The following is a 17,510-nucleotide window of genomic DNA, read 5'->3' on the forward strand; positions in this document are numbered from 1 at the left end:
TGCGGGGCCGCCGCTGCCTCTGAGCCGGGCGCACGGAGCGCGCTGCGTCGCAGCGGCCCAGCCAAGCCATGGGGAAGGAGCAGGAGCTCGTGCAGGCTGTGAAGGCGGAGGACGTGGGGACCGCGCAGAGGCTGCTGCAGAGGCCGCGGCCGGGAAAGGCCAGTGAGTGCGGTGGGCGCAGGCGGAGGGGGGGCGCCGGGTTGGGAGGGGGTGCCGCGGGTCCCCAGAGGCGGGGCGGGGCCGGCAGCGCCCGGACCCACGGTCCGCGCCCCCTCCCGTCCCCTAGTCCCCCAGCGCTGGAGGAGGGGCGGCCCCAGTACACGACTATCCTCGAACCCCTCGGCGGGCACCTGCGGCACCCTTCCTCGGCCAGCCCGCGGCGCGAGCATTCGCGTCGTTCCTCCCTAATGATGCTCCCTCCCTCCCCAGGCTATGGACTGGCTGGGGGTTGCGGGGGGCGGGGGGGTGGTGTCTCTGTTGGGGCTGTTAAAGGGCAGACGCCCCTTGTTTAGTGTGGAGGAGGGGGCCCTTCTAGCAGAGGCCGTAGGGGGTGGTGGTGACAGTCCTGGGCAGACACCTCTCCCCATTCCATGCTTGATAACACGCCTTGCGGGGAATGGGGGGGGGCAAGACCACACTGGGGGTGTGGCTGCCCAGGCATGGCCTGTGAGGGTCATTTACTGATGAGGAAGCTGAGGCCCAAGGTCGAGAGCGCAGGGCAGGCTAGACTCCCGGCAAGGATGGTCTAGAGAGCAAGGGCTTTGGGCCCACTGCTCAGGCTGGCTTCAACAGACTGGTCCTCCCTGGATATTTTGCTGGGAAAGAGAGCTGTCGATGAGTGGAGGCTGCCACCAGCCATCCCTAGCCTGCACTGTGTGTTCTCAGGGAAGGACCTGGGGCTTGCAGCGCTGATCTTGGCACTCATCCTGGCTCAGCCCAGAGCCTCCCTGGGGGCCGCTGGAGATAGATGGATGGGTGTGTGGACCAGCTGCGAACTGCGTGTGCGGCTGCGCACGTATGACCGTGTCAGTGTGTCAGGGCACTGGTGCGGGCACAGGTAGGGCTCTGCAGGTCAGCACGTGAGATCTGGGTGCCCTCACATCCCCCTCACCCCACAGACTGTATGCAAGCAGGAGACCCTCTTCCCTTTCTTCAGGGGGATACTGAGATCTCCAACTGCCTGGGAGGGGTAGGTTCTAGGACTCCAGGACAACACCTTTTCAGCAGCCCTGCCTAACCAACAGCAAAGGGCATCCACCCTTGCAGGCACACGGTCTGCTGCTTCCACAGACTGAGATGAGGCCCTGCAGGTTCCGCTCACTGGGCTGGCTTAAGGGCCTCAGAGCTGAAAGGGAGGGCTTCCAGGGAGAGGCAGGAACAGGCCTGGTACAGGCTTCCACCTAGTGGCCAGTGTCCTCTGGTCCTCAGTCTCTGTCTGTAGGATGGTGTGCCCATGGTCCCTGGCCCACAGCAGTGTCCTGAGAAATGTGAGCACACCCAAAGCACAATCACTTAGTAAGTGCTTAGTAAACACTAATCAAGCTGGCTTCCTTCCACAGCCAGGGACCCGTGGGCCTCAGGTTTGGGGTTTTCTCCTCCCTTTCCCTCTGCTATCCTGGGGAGGCATGGGGGCTTTCACCTCTACCTGGATCTCTGCCTCTGTTTTTCTGCCTGGTCTGGCCTCTGGAGCAAGAGAGACACCTGCCCTGTCCCCCGTGTCTGTGCTCTGACTCACAGGGGCGGGCATAATAAATCAGATGGAGAAATCCCTCCATGAATTAGCTCAGTCGTCATAGCAACACTGGCCTGCTTTGGAGTAACATGTATTTTAATTCAGCAAAGTACATCTGGAGTTTGGGCCATGGGGTAGGGGGCTTAAAGCAGTGTCCTTGAGAGTCTCCCACCCCCAGACCTAGAGGGATTCCAAGAACCCTATGTGCTCTATCAGTGCCCAGCCCTTTTCCTCCATCCCACAGTGCCTGTCACCCTAGGCTGTCAGTCCCGCACTCTGCCTTGAAGGAAACCTCCCCTTCCATGTGCACACACACACACACACACTTAGTAGCTATTCTTGAGGGGAAGAAAAGACTGCTCTGCAGGGAATACACTGGGTTAGGGCCTCTCTTCTGCTGTGAGGAAGGGGCTCTACCCTTCTCTCTGGTCCAGCCTCTCTTCTTAAGGGCCTGAGGACACTCCTTCAACACTGAGCCAGGCCTCCCCGCCATCACCTTGGCTCACTAAGACTTCCCTCCCAGCCTAGTGTTTGAATCTGGCCTCAAAGGTGGAGGTAGTTTCAGGAGAACAATTAAGGGATCGGGGGCCCAAGAAACGAGGACTGTGTAGGGTGGGTTGGGGTGCAAGACTTGTACTGTTTTTTTTTTTTTTTTGGTACCGGGAATTGAACTCATGACCTTGCACTTGCCAGGCAGGCGCTGTGCCGCTGAGCTATATCCCCGGCTGTACTGTTTTGTTTTGTTTTGTTTTGAGACAGGGTCTCGCTATGTAGTTCAGGCTGCCCTTGAACTCACTGTGGAGCTCAGGCTGGCCTCTAACGCACAGTGATCCTCCTGCCTCAGCCTTCCTAGTGCTGAGATTACAGGCATGTGCCACCACACCCAGCTGTACTATATTATTAGTGTAGAATCAGGAAGACTTTGTGAGCTGATGGGAAAAGAAGAGGCTCTCGTGACCTTAGCTTGACCCCACCTCCTTGCCCTCACCATAGCTGTGCTCTGCTCCTGGTTCACTCAGAAACCATCTTCCTTGGGGACTGTCTCCCTAGCCCTAGGCACTCTTCAGAGTCCTTCCTGGGCACCCAGTGCCCCTTGCAGGCATTGTGTGGAGGGGTCTTCTGAGACCTCTGGCTACCCTCCAGACAGTTTTCAGCTCTTTTTTCTCCCTGAGACCATAGGCAGATGACCTTAGTAAGGAGACTCTTTGTGTGAGGTAGTTCCCTTCCTGATGAAGGACCTGCTTCCCATCTGGGTCATTTTTTGGGCCTTGAGCTCCAACCCCTGTGAAATGTCAGCCCTTGCAGGTGTGGCCAGGTGAGCCCATGGGAGTTTAGAGGGCCTGTGGTGGGATGGGAGAGAGGGGTCTGGCTTGGCAAGTCTTGGGAGATGCTAGGAGTGGCTACATTGGAGTGAAAAGAGTTGGGGGCAACACATTCCATGGGGAGGTAGGTGTCCTGAGCATGGCCCTAGAGGGGATGAGTGGTACAGTGACTTACACACTCCCTTCAGCTTGTGGCAGGCCCAGGCACATAGTTTGCAGGGCCCCATGCAAGGTGAAAATGCAGGTCACCTTATCTAATAATTAAGAATTTCAAGCATGAGGCCTTTCTGAGGAACTGTGCCAGCCACATGCCCATGAAGCTGGTTAGACAGTACAGGGGATATGAGTAACAGTTCCACCAAAAACTCAATACCTCATAGGCAGCAAGCACTGTTTTAGCCAACAGAGTCCAGCAGTGAGCAAAATTGAGAGCCCTTTTCCTGGGAACGTGTAGTTCAGTACTGGAGATGGACTTACACAATAAGATGTAACCGGTTGGGGGTAATGGGGGCTAAAGAGAAAAATGCAGGAGACATGGGAAGGGAAGGGGTAGTTTTGTTTGAGAGGCCTTATTGAGCAAGTGACATCTAGGTGAAAACCTTAGAGGAATGGGGGGATGTCATATAGATAACTGGGGGAAAAGTAGCCTATGCGCATACACATGGTGTGTGCAGAGGTCCAGTGGCAAGGGGGTTTCTATTTCTAAGGAACACCAAGAGGCCCACGTGGCGGGATCAGAGATGATGGAAGTAGAGGATGGGAAGGTCACAGCAAGTTGGGGAGGGGCATGTCTCACAGAGCCATTGCCCAGCTCATCCTTTATCCGGTGAAATGGGCACTGCAGCGTCTCTAGAAGAGTGAGAGCAGCTGACTTGTATTTTAACAGGGTACCTTTTTTGTGGGGGGTGTGTGAGACAAGGTCTCGAAATAACAAACACAGACAAAAACAAAATAGGGTACCAACTAGTGGGTACAAAGGACAGACCAAGGGGTACAGGGAGGAAGTAGAAATGCCAGTAGAGAGGCAAGGGCTAGAGTCCCTGATGTAGGTTGGTGGCCATGGCATGGTGAGAACCATAGGATCCTGGGTGTTCTTTGAGCAAATCTTGGGGTAGAACCAATAGATTTTCTTTTTCTGAGGACATGATTTAGATGTCCAAAAATAAAAAAGCCCTGGGCTGACTTCAGGGTTTGGCCTGGGCCACCAAAGGGAAGGGTGGCTTTCCTGCTAACCAAGATGGACACTGGCATTAGCAATGTCTAAACAGGGGATAGTGGGTAAGGAAGGTGGAGATGTCTCTGCTCACCTGTTCCTGGAAAACCCCAGAGCTCATAGATTCCCACATAGCTGGCTTTAGTAAAAACTTAGGTCTGGAAATGCTTTATGCCTTAGGTCAGTCCTATTAGTGCATGTGTGTGTGTGTGTGTGCGCGCGCACGCGTGCGTGCATGTGCATGCAGCTACATCTTTAGCTCTTGTTTATTGATTGATTGATTGGTCTTTTTTTTTTTTTTGTACCAGAAATCAAACTCAGGACCTTGTGCTTGCCAGGCAGGCGCTTATGCCACTGAGCTATATCCCCAGCATTACTGGCCTTTTTGAGACAAGGGATTTGTGTCCTCGAGGTCAGGGATGGGTTCAGAGCCAGAGCTCCCAATGTCTCCACCTGCCCCCAGTTCAGGCTGGCTTTGAGCTTACTTTGTAGCCCAGGCTGGCTTCGAACTCAAAACAATCCCCCTGCCTTAGCCTCCCGAGTGCTGGGATTACAGGCGTGCACCACCACACCCAGTTTAGCCCTTTTTTAATTGTTTAAAATTTTGAGACAGTGTCTCGCTAAGTCTCGGAGTTGCTCAGCCTTTAAATTGTTCAAATTTGTGATTCTCCTGTCTCAGCCTCCCAGCTGGGATTACAGGCATGCACCACCAAACCCAGCTCTGTTAGCCTCTTCTCAGGCCTAGGGAGGAGCCAGAGGCCAAATCCACAAGGACAGTGAATTATAAAGATTCAAATTCAGATCTGTCTGACTTCATGGGTTTAAAGGATTCTAGGGGAGCCATACCTTTCACCTAGTGGCTGAGTGAGCTGTAGTAGAGCCCTGCAGCCAACCCTCTGTGACTCTACTCCCTTGGCTCTCCTGCCCTTGGACCCCCACCCCACCCCCACCCCTCTTTTGGGCCTGGACAAAGGGGCTTCTGTCCTGCCAGCCCCAGCTCACAGAGCAACTGACCCACAAATGGGTTATGTAACCATGGCCCAGACAGGCCGGGGGTTGGCCCTAGGCCTTGTGGATTGCAGCCCACTGGGAGGGTATTGGTGGGCTCCCCTCCTCTGGCAGGCAGCTAGGGGTGGCTCCAGGAAGAGAGGTCTCAACAGCAGGGTGTGGACTCCCTAGGCTTCAGGCAGCCCGAGCCTAGGGGTGAGTGTGGTCGTATCACTCTGAGGCCGTGAGAGTAGGGCCCATCCATACCGCAGCTCTGGGTTGACAGTGAAGGACTGCACCGTGGGGAAGCAGCTCTTTCCCTAGAGATACCCCATTTCCGGTGTTCCAGCCTTCCTGGCCACCCCCGGCCCCATCTGGGTCCTTCTGAGAGACAGATTGGGCGGCTCTCTCCCTCCCACCAGTGGCAGGTGCTCAGCCAGCATCTTGAAGGAGGGGCTGTCTGTGCACATGTGGGTACCCATGTGGGTGCACTGCCTTGTCTGCCATTCTCAGATGAGGGACTGGCTAGAGCCCATGGCATGGTGACCCCTATACACACACTCAGTGCAATAGGAAATTCAAAATGTTGGCACCTGGAGTGGAATGGATGTTTATAGCCTAAGATTCTGGCTCTAGGCCATAGGGAGCTACCACCATCCACCCCAGCTCTTGGGCTGTCTCAAAGGAGCTGGGCAGAGCTTCTCCTTACTGTGTTTTCCTCTTTTCCCAGAGCTCCTGGGCTCCACCAAGAAAATCAATGTCAACTTTCAGGACCCAGATGGGTGAGTTCTCAACTGAGATGGTAGTGTCTGGGGTGGGAATACCCTGGGAAAGGCCAGGGGCCCAAGTCCTCTCCTAGACTTGTCCTTCGCCTGCCCAGCTTCTCAGCTCTACACCATGCGGCCCTGAATGGCAACACGGAATTGATCTCCCTGCTGCTGGAGGCTCAGGCTGCTGTGGACATCAAGGACAACAAAGGCAAGACTGGTCCAGGGCCTCAAGGCCAGGGGCAAAAGATCAAGGTCAGGGGTGGAGTCCTTAGTCTGGATGGTCCCTCCATGAGGCCTCCACCCCGGGTTTCAGTCTGGGCCAAGCCAGAACCTTATGGGATTTGTATCCTCGAGGTCAGGGATGGGTTCAGAGCCAGAGCTCCCAATGTCTCCACCTGCCCCCAGGCATGCGGCCTTTGCACTATGCGGCTTGGCAGGGCCGGAAGGAGCCCATGAAGCTAGTGCTGAAGGCTGGCTCAGCAGTGAATGTCCCATCTGACGAGGGCCACATCCCTTTGCACCTGGCAGCCCAGCATGGTCACTATGATGTGGTGAGTCTGGGTGGCCCGACGGGATGGGCAGATGTCAGGGCTGGTGCTGTTGGAAACTGATCATGGCCTGGGTCTGCAGTCTGAGATGCTACTGCAGCACCAGTCCAACCCATGCATGGTGGACAACTCGGGGAAGACACCTCTGGACCTGGCCTGTGAGTTTGGCCGAGTTGGGGTAAGTCTCCCGTGGGAACTGAGTGGGACTCTCTCTGCCAATACTCCTCATCTGGGGAGAGGTTAGGGGCAGTCCCAGGCCGGGGCCCTCCTACCCTGATCCCTCCTTCAAGGTGGTCCAGCTACTCCTGAGCAGCAATATGTGTGCAGCTTTGCTGGAGCCCCGGCCGGGTGATACCACTGACCCCAATGGCACCAGCCCCCTACACCTGGCAGCCAAGAATGGCCACATCGACATCATCAGGTATAACCAGTGACAGGGAGGGGGGACCCAGCCTCAGGATTCCTGGGGCTCAATGGCATCCATGGGCTCAAGGTTTTTGCTCCTGGCCTGGGGACAAAATAGGAGCCTCTGGGAAACCACAGGGATGTGGTTAGGCTTCTGGTGTGGAGCCTTAGGTAAAGGGTGACCTGGGGGGGTCGGAGAGATTTTTTGGTGTTTTTTTTTTGTTTGTTTTCTTTTTTTAAGACAAGGTCTCAATAAGTCACTTCATTGCCCAGACTGGGCTTGAATTTGTGATCCTTTTGCCTCAGTCTCCCAGAGCTCATTAGATTGGGCTCTTGATTTGCTAAGTGACATTGTAGAGGCACTTAGCCTCTCTGAGCCTCAGTTTCCCCATCCATAAAGCAAGGCTCATAGGAGTTGTTATAGCAGAACTGGATGATAGAAGAGCTGTGAGGGGCTGGCAAGGGATGGGCCCTCTGAAAAGTGCTTGCCAAATATAAGATACTGTTGTAGTCAGGGACACAGAACAGTGCTGGCCCATTCTTCAGCCTAAGCAGGGGAGAATCAAGGCCTGGCTTGAGGGTCGGGGAGGACAGATTGGCTGAAAGGCCCTATCCACCCTCCCCACCTTCCTACCAGACTCCTCCTCCAAGCTGGCATCGATATTAACCGCCAGACCAAGTCTGGCACAGCCCTGCATGAGGCAGCACTCTGTGGGAAGACAGAAGTGGTTCGGCTGTTGTTGGATGTGAGTCTGGGGGCAGTGGGGAGCTGGGGCTGGGTGGGGTCAAGGGGGCCCCTGACAGCCACATACTTTCCTGTGTACAGAGCGGGATCAATGCCCAGGTGAGGAACACCTACAGCCAGACGGCATTGGATATCGTGCACCAGTTCACCACATCACAGGCCAGCAAGGAGATCAAGCAGCTGCTACGAGGTGGGCCCAGACAGCTGAGGGTGGGGTGGGGTCAGGGCCAGCAGCTCGCAGGACTGGGGGGTCCACCTCGTGTATCCCCAGAGGCCTCAGCGGCCCTGCAGGTCCGTGCAACCAAGGATTATTGCAACAATTACGACCTGACGAGCCTCAACGTGAAGGCCGGGGACATCATCACAGTGAGAATGGCCCTGGGGGCTATTGAGGCAGGGAAGGGTGGGACCCAGGCATGCTCATCCAGAACACTCTCCTGCAGCAGTTGGGGTGGGGGCACTGGGCAGCAGGACTCACCTAGAGAGGCAGCTCCCTAAGGATGCTGCCCTACTTATTTGGCCAGGTCCTGGAACAACATCCAGATGGCAGGTGGAAGGGCTGTATCCATGACAACCGGACAGGCAATGACCGGGTGGGCTATTTCCCATCCTCCCTGGGTGAGGCCATCGTCAAGAGAGCAGGCAAGTCCCACCCAGCTCTGGGGGGAAGCAGGGAGGCACTTGGCCTGAGCTGGGGGGCCAGGAAGCAGCAAATGTACTTTGCTGTACTGGTGGCAGGGCTGATTTCTAGCCACTACCAGGATTAGGGTCCAGCAGTGTGTCCCACCAGTCATCTCATCAGCATCCTGCACACAGTCCTTTACTCCACAAACATCGCACGCCTGCCATGCTCTAGTTCTGGGCCAGCCACTGGAGACACATGGGGACCCACACAGACATTCTGGTTCTCCAGAAGCTCACCATGGAGTAGGAGGGATGAGGGCCAGTGAAGTAGACATGAAGGGGAAAGTACTAGTCAGTGACAGGGAGAATTTGGAGATCAGAAAAGGCCCTGAGCTAGATGTGGCAACGCACGCCTATAATCCAAGCACTTGGGAGACAGGCAGGAGGATCACCTCAAGTTCGAGGTCAGCCTGGGCTACATAGTGAGTTCAAAGCCAGCCTAAACTATATGCAGTAGTTCAGGTTTTGGGACCCTCATGTACAAAAACACTGAGACAAGGAGCCTGACACCTGAGGGATAGGGTGGGCCAGTATGGCTAAAGCAGAGTAAGTGGAGTACAGGAGCAGGTTAGAATGCTCCACAGGCTAGTTTCAGTGGGCTGGGGGTGGCTTACATTTTCCAGAGGACTTGGAGACTGAGGAGTAGGGCAAGAAGGCAGAGGGTACCAATGAAGAGGTATGTCCAAGAACTAGGTCATTTAGTTCCCAGGATAGGATTGTTGGCATCAGGCTCCTGGGAAGCTTCTTACCTCACCCTCACATAGAAATGGTCCTCCAGAAACCCTCAGCCCTTTTTCCTACAGGACACCTGGCCCTGGGCGTCTTCAGCCACTCTCCTAGTCTCAAATGTCTGAGATGGAGAGGAGAGGGGGTCTCCTGAGGGTCTCTCAACTTCCTGGAGTTAGCCAGGAAGAAAGCTATAGTGTGATCTCCAGAGGTGTGTATGTACCTCTGCTTGGCCCCTTTTCCATTGCAGGCCCCACCTGGGCAGGTACAGGACTCAGAAAGACCATTCCTACCTCCTCTCTGTGCCAGGCCCCCCTGGGCAGATCCAGGACTCAGAGAGGCTGTACTTGGCCTGCAGGTTCCCGGGTAGGCAGTGAGCCAAGCGCAGCCCAGGTAGGAAGCTCATCGGGCTCCTCTGTGCCCTCTGAGGAGATCTGGGTGCTGAGGAAGCCTTTTGCAGGTAGGCCAGGGCTTGAGGAGGGTGGAGGTGGTGTCACTTGGACCATGCAGGGGTTGACACTGGCCTCACACTCCCTGTGTGTGCAGGTGGAGATCGCAGTGGCAGCGTGAGCAGTGTGGCTGGTGGCAGAAGTGGTGGGGGCCACACCCTACATGCAGGCTCCGAAGGGGTCAAGGTCAGTGAAGTGGTAGCCAGGGCTGGGACAGCTGGGTGGCCAGGCCTGGAGCAGTTTGGATGAGCTGGCCTTTCTGGGTTGTAGCTCCTGGCAACCGTGCTTTCCCAGAAGTCTGTCTCTGAATCCAGCCCAGGGGACAGCCCTGTCAAGCCTCCAGAGGGCACCACAGGTAAGGACCTAGCTGCACTGGTCTGGTAGGGTGGTGGCTCCTGAACACCTTTGCCCTGCCACTTCGTCTTGTCACCAGGTGCAGCCCGGCCGCAGCCTCCAGTAGCCCACACTGGGCAGGTCTATGTGGAGCAGCCTCCCAAGAAGCTGGAGCCAGCATCAGAGGGCAAGGTACAGGCCGGGCAGGCTCCTGGGGCCAGGCTAGGGGTGGGGGGCAGGGGTAGACAGTCTAACTGGCACCCAGGCAGTCTGCCTGGCCTGGCCACAGCAGCAGCTGGGGGCCTTTGCAAGGCCAGATCCCATCCTTCTGTCTGTCAGTCTATGGATGTGTCATGTGTGCACACATGTGAGCGTGTAGGTGTTGTCCACTATGTATGTAGTCTGTGAGCTAACATGTGTGTGCTTGTGGAGGCATACAGGGTGACCGATATGTGTGTGTGCAGTAGTGTGACAGAGCTGGGTGTGCATGTGTGTAGCTGCATGCATGGAAGGGGATGGGTGTGAGACACATGGGTGTGTACTTGGGTGCAAAGGGTTGTGTGTGCATGTATCCATGTGCTAGGAGGTGTGAGCTGCTGGCTGGGTTCTGCACAGCAGAGGAGGCATAGTGTTCCTGCTTGTGGGTGCAGAGTCCACCCTCCAGGGAGCTGGGGGCAGCACTGAAGAGCCCAGCCCAAGTCCCATTCCTCAGAGCCCCCTCCCACGGGATCACACCACTTGCTTCCCCAAGATGGTGTGGGTATCCTTGGTGCAGGAACGGGGGGCAGGTCGGGAAGGCTATGACCTGAACGACTATACTCTCCGGGTGATCACAGAAGAAGGCTGGAGGGCTGAGGATGCTCAGTGTCCAGGATGGCAGATGGCGGAGCACCAATGTCAGGCTTACCAGGGCCTGGTTGCAGATGGACCATGGACAGCAGACCCAGCACTCCGTGGCCCACCAGTTGAACAGAAAAGGAGGTGCTATGGTGGCCGGGGCACAGGCCTGGTAGTGGGCGGCCTGCAGCCGGTGCCTTGTGTCTTCCAGAGTGCTGAGGCAGTCAGCCAGTGGCTTGCCACGTTCCAGCTGCAGCTCTATGCTCCCAACTTCACCAGTGCTGGCTACGACCTGCCCACCATCAGCCGTATGACCCCCGAGGTAAGCTGCAACAGGCTGGCCACTGGCTGCTATGCCTTTCCAATGATGGGCCCCTGCCTCTTGCTTATGGGCCTTCACTCTGCCTAGGACCTCACGGCCATAGGTGTCACCAAGCCAGGCCATCGGAAGAAGATCACAGCAGAGATCAGCGGCCTGAACATCCCTGACTGGCTGCCTGAACACAAACCTGTAAGGCTCCTTACATCCTGGTGGCTGAGCCAGGACCAGCAAACAGACAGACACAGACAGATGACTACAGCCCTAACCTGCTTGCTGGGGCTCTAAGGAACAGAGTGGACGATGGTCCACCAGCAGGGAGCTCTCAGACAGTCTCTATTTGTCTACTCCAGCCACTGGGGCCAGCCTCCCTGGGCAGAAGCAAGGTGACACTGGGGGCTGGCAGGGTGAGGGGAGTCTGAGGCCAGGAGTATCCCCGCCCCACAGTGACACCCTGGGGCACTACCCACATACAGAGTGTAGAAGGCCCATGTGGGAACGTCTGGCTACACAGCTGCGTGTATGTGCCAAATACTCTCCAGGTTCCCATGACAGCTCCACATACACAGTGTCTGCTGTAAATGCTAACCTGTGCCAGTTCAGTTCAAGAGCTGACACCCAGGTTCTGGTGCTATGTGCTCAGGTCATGGCCTGTGCTGTTACAGGGATGTGTCCACATGCGGACAGCTTCTGGGCCAAGAGGAGGTGGGTTTAGGGCTGCCTATCCTGAGCCTGGCTCTCTGGTCTACTGAGCTCCAGGCTCCTACTCATCTACGGGAGAGGCACTGGTGGCAACCCAAAACCCCCAGCAACCTGGATCTGTTGATAGGGGGAGGTCTGCACTTGTTCACTCAGTCAGCAGCTCAGAGATCCTCCCAGGAGCTTGCCTCACTCTGTCACTGGTGAGACTGAGGGTGGTGAGTGTAGGCGCATGAGTGGGTCTGGCTGGGTGCATAGGAATGATCGGGTGTTGCTGGGTTAAAACTGCTGTGGATGTTTGTTTGTGTGCTGATGTGGCTGTGTGGTGTATACATGGTGTGTGAGTAGCTACGTCTGTTGTAAGTGGGGAAACAGCAAGATAGTGTGAGTGTTAGGCAGGATGCGTGTGTGTGTGTATGTGTGTGTGTGTGTGTGTGTGCGCGCGCCTGTGTGCTCTGGACATGCAAGGTTTAGGGTGTGCATGTGTATGTGTATCCAGTGTGATACTGTGCATCTGTGTCTGTGATGTATGGGTGCATCCCCTTAGGGCACTGTGCCCATGGCTGCCTGAGCAGGTGAGGAAGTACTTTCTTCCCCCTATGTCCTGAGTATAGGTCCCTGTCTGTGTGTGTGTGTGTGTGTGTGTGTGTGTGTGTGTGTGTGTGTGTGTGTGTGTTGGCTCCTGTGTGTACCAGTGCCCCGTGGGTGTGCCAAGGAGCCGTCTTGGGCTCCTGCTAATGCTATTTTCAGTAGTGACCCCTTGGGTGTATTTGTTTGTCCTTCTGTTTGTCTGTGCCCTGCTGGCCTAGCACTTCTCCAATAGCTCCAAGTAGGCAGGCAGGGTGCAGGCAGCCAGCTTGGGCTGCCCCTCTGTGTCCCCTGCTCCATAGGCTAACCTGGCTGTGTGGCTGTCCATGATCGGGCTGGCACAATACTACAAGGTGCTGGTGGACAACGGCTATGAGAACATTGATTTCATCACAGACATCACCTGGGAAGATCTGCAGGAGATCGGCATCACTAAACTGGGTGAGGCACCAGTCCTGGCCCAGCCCCTGCCTACCTCTGGGTCCACCTGACCTGCCCCCATGTCCCACTCAGGCCACCAAAAGAAGCTGATGCTGGCAGTGAGGAAGCTAGCAGAGCTCCAGAAGGCAGAATATGCCAAGTACGAGGGGGGACCCCTGCGTCGGAAGGCACCTCAGTCACTTGAAATGATGGCCATTGAGTCACCACCCCCACCTGAGCCTGCTCCCGCTGACTGCCAGTCCCCTAAGATGACCACCTTCCAGGACAGTGAGCTCAGTGGTGAGCTGCAGGCTGCCATGACCGGCCCAGCTGAAGGGGGCACTGCTGAGAAGCCGTCCAACCACCTGCCGCCCACTCCAAGGGCCACCATGCGGCAGGAGCCCAGCCTGGGTGGACGGGCTCGGCATATGAGTAGTTCTCAGGAGCTGCTAGGGGAAGGGCCCGCTGGGCCCAGCAGTCCCATGTCACGAAGCCAGGAATACCTGTTGGATGAGGGGCAGGTCTCTGGTACCCCACCTAAGGAGGTCCGGCCAGGCCGCCATGGCCACGGTGTCAAGAGGGCCAGTGTGCCCCTGGTGCCTGGCAAGCCACGGCAGGTCCTTCCACCAGGTGGCAGCCATTTCACACCCCCTCAGACGCCCACCAAAGCTCGGCCAGGCTCCCCTCAAGCCCTCACAGGACCTCATGGTCCAGCCCCAGTCACAGCCAAGGTAAAGCCCACCCCACAACTGCTGCCACCAACAGAGCGACCCATGTCACCCCGTTCCCTGCCACAGTCACCCACACACCGTGGCTTTGCCTACGTCCTGCCCCAGCCTGTGGAAGGTGACACAGGGCCAGCCACACCAGGGCCTGTTCCTCAAACCATGCCTGCAGCTGTGCCCACCCTGTGCCTGCCCTCTGAGGCTGAGGCAGAGCCTGGGAGGCCCAAGAAGCGTGCTCACAGCCTGAACCGCTATGCAGCATCTGACAGTGAGCCAGAGCGGGATGAGCTGCTGGTTCCTGCTGCTGCAGGACCCTATGCCACAGTCCAGCGGCGTGTGGGCCGCAGCCACTCGGTGAGGGCACCTGCTGGCACTGACAAGAACGTAAACCGCAGCCAGTCCTTTGCAGTTCGGCCCCGCAAGAAGGGTCCCCCACCACCCCCACCCAAGCGCTCCAGCTCAGCCATGGCCAGTGCTAACCTGGCTGATGAGCCAGCTCCAGATGCTGAAACTGAGGACGACCGGCTAGGGGTCCGGGCACAGCGCCGGCGGGCTAGTGACCTGGCTGGTAGTGTGGACACAGGCAGTGCTGGCAGTGTGAAGAGCATCGCGGCCATGCTTGAGCTGTCTTCCATTGGGGGTGGTGGCCGGGCTGCCCGTAGGCCTCCTGAGGGCCACCCCACACCTCATCCTGCCAGTCCAGAGCCAGGCCGGGTGGCCACGGTGTTAGCCTCAGTGAAACACAAGGAGGCCATTGGGCCTGATGGCGAGGTGGTGAACCGGCGCCGCACACTCAGTGGGCCTGTCACTGGACTTCTGGCCACTGCCCGCCAGGGGCCGGGGGAGCCAACAGATCAAGGCCACTTTGTGGAAGATGGTAAGGCCCGGCAGCGGCCTCAGGGTCCAGGCAAGGGAGAGGCAAGTGTTGATGGCCCACCCCTGGCCAGGGTGGAGGCCAGTGCCACACTAAAGAGGCGCATCCGAGCCAAGCAGAACCAGCAGGAAAATGTCAAGTTCATCCTGACTGAGTCTGACACAGTCAAGCGTCGCCCTAAGGCCAAGGAGCGGGAGGCTGGTTCTGAGCCCCTCCCATCACTGTCTGTGTATCAGAACGGCACAGCCACAGTTCGACGCCGCCCAGCTTCAGAACAAGCTGGACCCCCAGAGCTGCCTCCTCCGCCTCCACCTGCTGAGCCCCCACCCACTGACCTGGCACACCTGCCCCCACTGCCCCTGCCAGAAGGTGATGCCCGAAAGCCAGCAAAGCCGCCCGTCTCCCCTAAGCCTGTCCTGACTCAGCCTGTGCCCAAGATTCAGGGCTCACCCACGCCCTCTTCCAAGAAGGTGCCCCTGCCTGGTCCGGGCAGCCCAGGTAGGTGCAGGGAGTCTGCTAGGGGTGGGCAAGATCATCCCATGGTCTGAGGGATTTGATGAGGCCCAGGTGGGGTAGGGTGGGAGTGTCTGCACACCCTCAACCTTCCATCTATCTTGTGACAACTTTGCCAGCCCAAGACTGGAAGCACCCAGGCGCAGGAGGGTATAGGGGTGGGATTCCAGGTAGGATGGAGGTGCAAAGGCCCTTGATTCAAACATCTAGAGGGCCATGTGGCTCTAGCAGGTCACACCTAGGGAGGAGGGAGTTGGGAAGCAGTGATGAAAACAGGTTTGCCCTGGGAAGACTGGGGCAGGGGGCAGTCTCTGCTTCCCAGCGTGCATGTACTGGCAGGGGTGCCAACACAACCCTCTCCACAGAAGTGAAACGCGCACACGGTACGCCACCTCCCGTGTCTCCCAAGCCACCACCGCCCCCCACGGCACCTAAACCAGCCAAGGCTACGGCAGGGCTGCAGTCAGGTAGCACCACCCCGTCGCCCACGCCCTCGCCAGCGCGCCAGCCACCCGCTGCCCTGGCCAAGCCGGCCAGCACGCCACCCTCACTGAGCGCCAGCCCCGCCAAGCCTCCATCCCCTGGCGCGCCTGCGCTGCAGGTGCCTGCCAAGCCCCCGCGTGCCGCTGCTGCTGTCGCTGCTGCTGGGGCTCCCGCAGTGCTGGACGGCGCCTCGCCCGGGGACAGCGCGCGGCAGAAGCTGGAGGAGACCAGTGCTTGCTTGGCCGCTGCGCTGCAAGCGGTGGAGGAGAAGATCCGGCAGGAGGATGGACAGGGCTCACGGTAGGAGGGGCATGCAGGGACTGGGAGGTCCGACTTGGCTCGGGTGGGCGGGCTTCTCGGCGAGACCATGTGTTGGGGTGGGGTGACCTCTCCCAGGTAGAGGCATCCTGGTTTAAGGGGTGGGTCCTGTGCTTGTCCGGCCTCGCTCACGGGGGTCCACCCCCAGCCCCTCTGCGGCCACGGAGAAGAGCACTGGCAGCATCCTAGATGACATCGGCAGCATGTTCGACGACCTGGCCGACCAGTTGGACGCCATGCTGGAGTGAGGTGGCCATCCTCGTCTGACCCGCTGCCCCCGGGCTCCAGCCTGCACACTGACCTTTACCTCAGGACGGAACCCTCCGGGCGCGGGCGGGCAGGGTTGCCCAACCCTCGGCACAAGCACAACTCTCGTCCTGGCCCCGACTGGTGCCCGCCTGCAAGACCGCCTGGCCAGGGGCTCCAAGGGCTCTGGGTGGACACGCTGCCCTGTGGTGCCCAGCCCTGTCTGCTGCTCCCTGTGCAATAACTGCTGGGCCACAGCCAGCACCTCCGAGTGAGTGGAGGGCTGCCCCTCCCTGGTCCATGTAGGTGAGGTGGGGCAGCTGCTGTCACCCCCACCCCAATCTGTGGCAGAGCACAGGCCTATGCCCAGCACAGAACTGCCCATTGGGGAACCTCTGCCAGCCGCTCTGGCGCAGCACAAGGGACAGGGGGCCAAGGTTGGCTGCCTCACTGCACCCCAAGAATATAAGCTATCAAAAGTATTAATTTATTGGGAATGAGCTAAGGCAGATTTCCCCAGAGAAACAAAAAGGTATAACTTTAACAAATATATATTTAAAGAAAGAAGAAATATTATTGATTATATTAGAAAACCATTTACCAACTGAAAGGACACTGGAGCCCAGCTTGAGACTAAAGCTGTCAGGGACCCAGGCCATCTAGCTGTGTGTCCTTCCCTCCCTATATCTAGGAGTGGCCATACCCTGGCCATGAACACACATAGGAGATGGGAGGGGCTTTGCCCAGGGTCTCTCCCCTGCTCCCCTCTTGTAACTTCTCTGCATTGGAAGAACTTGAAGGATGTGCCTTGCTGGCTGACGGGCTGTGTCCTCTGCCCCTGATTATGGGGAAGGCTTCTTCCTCTTGGGCTGGCCATGCCCTGGGGTTGCTGGTAGGAGTGCCCTGGGGTAGCATGTGATCGCGGGCATGTCAGCCAAGTGACAGCAGTATGGGTGCAGGGGTATGCATGCCAGGCTGTGGGTAGATGTGAGTGTGAGGGCATCTGACTCCCTTCCCAGGGCCTCATTCAGTTCCTATGGATGCTTCTGCTCATGGTCCAGGCTGTGTTGTGTGGTCATTTTCGTCCTCTCTCCTCCTCTTTCCTCCCTCTAAAAAGTACTGACTGGTCTCCTCTATCGTGTTTGCTGATCCACAAGTGTTGGGCACAACTTTGACATTTCTTAAAAAAAAAATTTAAAAACCGCTGAAAACCAGCAATTGTGCTGCAGGCTGGTGGAGGGGGCCAGGTAGGGTGACGTCTGGGCACGGGTCCTCTTCCAACTGTCACACCTGGGGCTTCCTGGTGAGTTGACCAGTCAGCCATCAGTGGGCAGCCCAGGCTGGGGCACTGGCAGGTGGGGACGGGGGGTTGTCTGGGCAGGGAGCTGATGTCAGCTGGCTGTCAATAAACAGCAGAAATCGGAGCTGCTTGGTTCACTCTTTGAGGCTGTTGTGATGGGGAAAATGGGGCACAGGGACTAGAAGCCAGGAGCCAAGTTTGTTGGCCCTCCTGCAGAGAAGGAAGGACCTGACATCCCTCACACACTGCTGGTGCCTGTGCACACCCCCAGGAC

General features: G+C 57.6%; 1 protein-coding gene across 3 annotated transcripts; it reads left to right on the forward strand.

Annotated features, from left to right (window-relative positions):
• Caskin1 (CASK interacting protein 1) lies at positions 1-17,360 on the forward strand (the record flags this gene model as incomplete). Of its 3 annotated transcripts, XM_005391448.2 has the most annotated exon segments (20): positions 1-162; positions 5,985-6,036; positions 6,135-6,232; positions 6,430-6,575; positions 6,655-6,750; positions 6,863-6,993; positions 7,615-7,723; positions 7,804-7,912; positions 7,994-8,088; positions 8,247-8,364; positions 9,491-9,592; positions 9,679-9,767; positions 9,852-9,936; positions 10,015-10,106; positions 10,963-11,073; positions 11,161-11,262; positions 12,660-12,798; positions 12,871-14,874; positions 15,255-15,672; positions 15,839-17,360. In XM_005391448.2, coding segments are annotated over 20 exon segments (4,290 nt in total). In that variant the 3' UTR covers positions 15,939-17,360.
• Positions 17,361-17,510: the final 150 nt, after the last annotated feature.

The sequence above is a fragment of the Chinchilla lanigera genome, unplaced genomic scaffold (genome assembly GCF_000276665.1).
Source record: "Chinchilla lanigera isolate Chin_1 unplaced genomic scaffold, ChiLan1.0 scaffold00041, whole genome shotgun sequence".
Lineage (NCBI taxonomy): Eukaryota > Metazoa > Chordata > Mammalia > Rodentia > Chinchillidae > Chinchilla > Chinchilla lanigera.